The 6,573-nt window shown below is 44.0% G+C and overlaps 1 protein-coding gene across 1 annotated transcript; it reads left to right on the forward strand.

Annotated features, from left to right (window-relative positions):
- Window positions 1–295: 295 nt before the first annotated feature.
- LOC148014619 (putative cellulose synthase A catalytic subunit 1 [UDP-forming]) lies at window positions 296–6,351 on the forward strand. Its single transcript, XM_087666152.1, has 14 exons — window positions 296–574; window positions 1,163–1,358; window positions 1,462–1,670; window positions 1,853–1,985; window positions 2,065–2,251; window positions 2,344–2,610; window positions 2,716–3,061; window positions 3,149–3,286; window positions 3,365–3,490; window positions 3,649–3,861; window positions 3,964–4,222; window positions 4,349–4,545; window positions 4,684–5,034; window positions 5,136–6,351. The coding sequence occupies exons 1-14, from the start codon at window positions 497–499 to the stop codon at window positions 5,712–5,714; spliced, it is 3,279 nt and encodes a 1,092-aa protein (XP_087522278.1). The 5' UTR covers window positions 296–496; the 3' UTR covers window positions 5,715–6,351.
- Window positions 6,352–6,573: the final 222 nt, after the last annotated feature.

A 6,573-nucleotide genomic window follows, 5' to 3' on the forward strand; every position in this document is an offset into this window, starting at 1 on the left:
AAGGTTTTTGTATTTGCTACCAAAAATGTTTATCGTGAACACTACTGGTTGAACACCGAGCGGTGGTCACCTGTTTTGCACATCGGTCATGCGCAGAAGGCGAGAAAGACATATGTAAAAGGACCTTTTACTCCTTGGGCTACAGAAAACGTGAGCAGCTACGCGAGCAAAGAACCGACGCTTGTGGGGCTTACGGGCAATAGCCGGTGAAGCCGGTTTCTCCAAAAGCCGTTGTTTTTCGGTGATAGCTAGCACCAGCACGAGGCCACACTACTCTTTACTGTCTTCTTTCTAGCAATCGACGACAGCAAAATATAATTATTGAATTGCGTTGGGGGCCCTTGTTTACTGTGCTTGTACTGGCTCTTCCTTTCTCCTCCCCCGTCTCATTACTTCTCCTGCCTCTGCTCCTTCTCGTTGCTCCAATGGTGTTAGTAAGCTGACGCAGAATGCCCTCTGCCGATTGAAGAACAGGCCCTGACTGAAGTTTAAAGCCATGGAGGCCAACGCTGGCCTCGTCGCAGGCTCTTACAAGAGAAATCAGCTCGTGGTCATCGCCCCTGAATCACACGCTGTAAGGCCCTTCCCTCTCTGCTTCCAGATCCACTTCCCCACCCGGCGCCCCCCCGCCCCCTTTCTTCACTCCCTCTGTTGCATTGGGACCTCGTGCACCAATAATAAAGGTTTTAATATGTGAAAAAATGCTTGCTTCCTTGGGCTGTAACTGCACATTTGCCTTCCCTCAGAAGTCCATTTCTTTCCCCTTGTTGTGGCTAATGGCAGATGTCGGTGGTCTTGTATGTTAGTCTTGTCTCTACTACCGCGTCTAAGAATACACATTGTGGTTTCCTCCACTTGATTATCCACAATGTGATGCTAATTCTACTTGCTGAACCGTTCTGTTATGCTAATGCCAGTAAGGAAGCTCACTTCCTACAGTGGCATTTTACTTCTTGTAACAAGCAGCACTGATCACGAAGGATCACCATGACATGAATGTGCTGTTCCCCAATTCTGGCCCTGGAATGTGAGGCGCTCAGTGGTTGGACAGGGTTGTAGATTCAAAGAGTTTTTATTCTGTGCAAGTGTTCATTAATACTCGCACACATGCTAGCAGGGAGATAGATGTGATACCCCCCTAACTTCATTTGTGATGATGCAGCCGAGGCCGTTACAGCATTCCACTGGCCAAGTTTGCCAGATCTGTGGCGATGATGTTGGTATCACTCCCACTGGTGAATTGTTTGTTGCCTGCAATGAATGTGCATTCCCAGTTTGCAGGCCATGCTATGAGTATGAGAGGAAAGATGGTAATCAGGCCTGCCCTCAGTGCAAAACAAGATACAAACGCCATAGAGGTGAGCCTTGTGCTTAAACATTGGTGTGCTCAGTTTTGGACTTGTCTTATTTTAGCTTCCTTTGCAATTTATATATCCGATTGCATTCTCTTTTCATTAACAGGAAGCCCCCGAGTTGTGGGGGATGAAGAAGAAGATGATGTGGATGATCTTGAAAATGAATTCAGCTATGTAGACATACACCATCAGCACCGTAAACAGACATCAGAGTCTACAATGCAAGGTGGCTCGCAGTATAATGATGACAGAGGGAACCATAAACAGCATGTATCGGCAATTCCTCAAGTTCCCCTACTCACCAATTGCCCACATGTATGCTTCTGAGGTTTTTTCTGGTTGTGGTTTACTTCTGATGTGGCTGAAGCAATTGTATTGTTTGCCCTACGAGCCCTGGAGACTTGCCCTCATACGGTTGTTCAGGGCCTTATTTACAATAGTCATATATGTATTTGTTTGTTGAAGTTATGGTCTTATCTGGTCAATGACTTATGCAGGTATCTGGCGAATTCACTACCAAGGTTTCTGGGGAGTTCATTGGCATCTCACCTGACGGTCACTCATCTGAGCTTCCTTCTGTTGACAACAAGCGCATACGATCTCTTCCATATGTGGATTCCAACATACCTAGTAATACATCTTAGTTCTCTCGGATTTCTGATTGTTGTTTATAGAGTTTCCAATGTCTAACTATATGGTACTTACGCAGGCTCTGTGGAATCAAGGAGCATGGATATGAGCAGAGAGTTCAGTCCATATGAGTTTGGAGATATTGCTTGGAAAGAGAGGCTTGACAGCTGGAAAACTAAGCAAGAGAAATTACAAATGATCGAAGGCCAGGGAGGAGGAAGGGGGAGTGATGTAGATGAGAGCGGTCAGAATGGTGACATGCCTATGTATGATCCTGGGCTCCTAAGAAGTGAATTTGTGTCAATTGTGCTACTAAATGCAGATTTTGTCTGATACTGTTTGCTCTTGGCATGTGCAGGAGGGATGATGGAAAACAGCCACTTTCCAGGATTGTTCCAATTGCTCCTTCTAAGATCAACCCTTACCGTATTATTATTGTGATACGCCTCATAATCCTGGCTTTCTTTTTACGATTCCGGATCTTGAACCCTGTAAATGATGCATATGGGCTCTGGATTACTTCAGTCATATGTGAAATATGGTTTGCTATATCTTGGATTCTTGATCAGTTTCCTAAGTGGCTCCCGATCAATAGAGAGACGTATCTTGACAGGCTTTCTTTGAGGTGGATCCCCAAAGAGTTTATAAGTTCAACTTCAACATTTTTAATTTAAAAAAACAGGATAAAAGTGGACCGGCCTTTTCATGCATTGCTTCCCTCATTCTGCAGGTTTGAGCCGGAGGGTAAACCTTCACAGTTGTCCGCAGTTGATGTCTATGTCAGTACAGTGGACCCATTGAAAGAGCCACCACTTGTCACAGCCAACACTGTGCTCTCCATCCTTGCTGTGGACTATCCGGTGGATAAAGTGTCATGCTATGTGTCTGATGATGGTGCAGCTATGCTGACTTTTGAGTCCCTTTCTGAGACCTCTGAATTTGCTAGGAAATGGGTTCCTTTTTGCAAAAAGTTCAACATTGAACCTCGTGCACCAGAGATGTATTTTGCTCAAAAAATTGATTACTTGAAGGATAAAGTCCAGCCTACTTTTGTCAAGGAGCGCCGGGCAATGAAGGTTTGTCTGTTTTGTCTATTTGTGCCTTCTGTGTGTCTTTTCCTACTGGATCAAGTTACAGTTTTGCTCTCTTTGTGCTGTTTGTAGAGAGAATATGAAGAATTCAAGGTGAGAATAAATGCACTGGTTGCAAAGGCACACAAAATTCCTGAAGAAGGATGGACTATGCAAGATGGTACACCTTGGCCTGGAAATAACGCTCGTGATCATCCTGGAATGATACAGGTAGCTAGCATCTGGTTAAACAAGTGGGCCAGTTCAGAACTTGCATGTTTAAAGTATCGCTAACATTCCATTGTGCAGGTCTTTTTAGGTCATAGTGGAGGACATGACACAGAAGGCAATGAACTTCCTCGTTTGGTTTACGTGTCTCGTGAGAAACGGCCAGGATTCAATCACCACAAGAAAGCCGGTGCTATGAATGCTTTGGTATGTATGTGCATGTGGTATCTTTTGATTTGTTCCATAGCTGGTTACATACAGTCTTGGTGCTTGCACTTGTCTAATAAATTGTAAATGAAGATAATTGCTTGCTGCTTTTGACTTGTGACCTCTCTGACATTTTTTGCCATAATCATTCGTTCTAGGTGAGGGTATCTGCTGTTCTTACCAATGCACCATATTTTCTCAATCTGGATTGTGACCACTACATAAACAACAGCAAGGCTCTCCGAGAGGCAATGTGTATTATGATGGATCCACTGCTTGGCAAGAGGGTCTGCTATGTGCAGTTTCCACAAAGGTTTGATGGTATTGATCTGCACGATCGTTATGCAAACCATAATACAGTGTTCTTTGATGTAAGTGCTGATTCGGCTGATACACAAACCATCTTCTCGTATTGAGTTTCAGTTAGGAATTCTAAGTGCTATGTGTTCTTTGCATGTACACAATATCTCCAGATCAACTTGAAGGGCTTGGATGGAGTTCAAGGTCCTGTGTATGTGGGAACTGGATGTTGTTTCAGGAGACAAGCACTTTATGGGATTGATGCTCCCATTGTTGATACACCTCAAAAGGATGATTTCATCACTCATTTTTGTTGTGGTCCACGGAAGAAAAGCAGTTCATCCAAAGTGAAGAATACTGACAGGAAGGCAGCCCGAAGTGATTCGTCTTTTGCTATGTACAATATGGAGGATATCGATGAAGGGACAGAAGGTATGCACTTTGCTGTAGAGGTTAAGAGGTCACGTTGTGTATTATACAGTCATGTTTCTTGCTATTGCAGCGTATTGTGATCACAAGCTTTTATCACAGCGTGTCCTTATGATCTTGCTGTTGCAGCATATGATGAGGACAAGTCTCTACTGAACTTGCAAAAGAACTATGAGAAAAAGTTTGGTCAGTCCCCTGTATTTGTGGCCTCCACTTTCTATGAAGATGGTGGTGTCCCACCTTCGGCCTCTCCTGGTTCTCTTCTTCAGGAAGCTATCCATGTCATCAGCTGTGGATACGAGGATAAAACTGAGTGGGGCAAGGAGGTAATGGACTTTTTTTTGAGGAAAACATTAACCATTTGCCTCCCTTTGCTCATATACTCAACAAATAAATACCGTGAGCTTGGGATGAGCTGTTGTGGCATTAACATGTCCACTAACTTCTTTTGATGTCATCTGCAGATTGGATGGATTTATGGATCTGTCACGGAAGATATCCTTACTGGCTTTAAGATGCATTGCCGGGGTTGGCGATCTGTGTACTGCATGCCTCCACGGCCTGCTTTCAAAGGTTCTGCTCCGATCAACTTGTCAGATCGGTTGAATCAAGTTCTTCGATGGGCTTTGGGATCTGTGGAAATTCTACTCAGCAAGCATTGCCCATTGTGGTATGGTTATGGAGGACGCTTGAGATGGCTGCAGAGATTGGCTTATGTGAATACCATTGTGTATCCTATTACCTCCTTACCTTTACTAGCGTACTGTACCCTCCCTGCAGTATGCTTGCTCACAGGAAAATTCATAATCCCCTCGGTAAGTTTTCATTGTGCACTGCTATGGTATGTCTGTAGAAATGTTCTACTGATGTTCTATTACATGGCTCCACATTTTCACCTTGTGCATGGTTTTTGCAGATCAGCAATTTTGCTAGTTTGTGGTTCATTTCTCTCTTCTTGTCCATCTTCATCACTGGTATCTTGGAAATGAGGTGGAGTGGAGTAGGGGTCGATGATTGGTGGAGGAATGAACAGTTCTGGGTGATTGGAGGTGTTTCAGCTCATTTTTTTGCAGTTTTCCAAGGATTGCTGAAGGTTCTTGCTGGAATAGACACGAATTTCACAGTCACTGCAAAGGCCACTGATGATGAGGAGTTTGGGGAGCTCTATGTGTTCAAGTGGACAAGTCTCTTGATTCCTCCCACAACGCTGATTGTCATCAATCTAGTGGGTGTTGTTGCCGGCATTTCAGATGCCCTTAACAGCGGGTACCAATCTTGGGGTCCCCTGTTTGGCAAACTCTTCTTTGCTTTTTGGGTGATAGTCCATCTTTACCCTTTCCTGAAGGGTTTGATGGGAAGGCAAAATCGGACACCCACCATTGTCATTGTATGGTCCATTCTTTTGGCCTCCATTTTCTCCCTGCTGTGGGTAAGAATCGACCCTTTCATGAGCCAAACAACCACAAGCTCGTCACAGTGTGGAGACAACTGCTGAAGCAAGCAAAACTGAAGATTATTCTCAGTGGATCTGTCGATTTCAATGATACGAGAAGACGAATGAATCATTTTGTGATGGCTTATGGAGAATACTATGCAGCTGACTGCAGGGATGAGACTGGGTTAGGTGGTACAGGGTTGTTTTGCAGCTTACTATGCAGCTGACTGCAGGGATGTGACTGGGTTAGGTGGTACAGGGTTGTTTTGCAGCTGACTGGACTAGTATGCAAGATGTGCATTTGATGTAAGGATGCTGCTTGTGTGATAGCCTAGACTGGAATGGCTGGAAGCCATGCCGCAGCTGATGTAGAGGCATGTTGCCTGTCTGGTCTAGTATGCAAGATGTGCATTTGATGTAAGGATGTTGCTTGTGACTGAAATGGCTGGAAAGCATGCCTCAGCTGATGTAGAGGCATGATGCCTGTCTGATCTAATAATGATGTCCACTGATTTCTGTGTAGTGGATGGATGGCTTCAGAGTCTGCTTGTGTATCCATAAAGACCCTTGCATGGCATACTCTGTAAGATCTTAACCCTTAACAGACGCCGGGCAAGAATGCCATTCTTGCCTGTAAATTCATTGTGCAAATGTAATCTTTGCTTGGTCTTGAATGTTTTAATCTTGGTTCGCTTAACATGTTCTTTATTGCCTACTGGGTCAGCCTAACATATCTAGAGGAAAGGGGCGGCTTTTTTGCGGGATTCTACATTCTGCATTTATTGACATTTGAATATGCAAATGCATAAGTAATATCAAGAGGAATTAAATGAACCTTGAGAGCTAGTAATCTAACACTATTTAGCAAATCATGGAGTAACACCTAAGCAAGATTCCGAGTATATATAATCCCTTTTTC

This window comes from Lygodium microphyllum, chromosome 25 (genome assembly GCF_053477565.2).
Source record: "Lygodium microphyllum isolate KBCC chromosome 25, Lygodium_microphyllum_v1.1.10, whole genome shotgun sequence".
Lineage (NCBI taxonomy): Eukaryota > Viridiplantae > Streptophyta > Polypodiopsida > Schizaeales > Lygodiaceae > Lygodium > Lygodium microphyllum.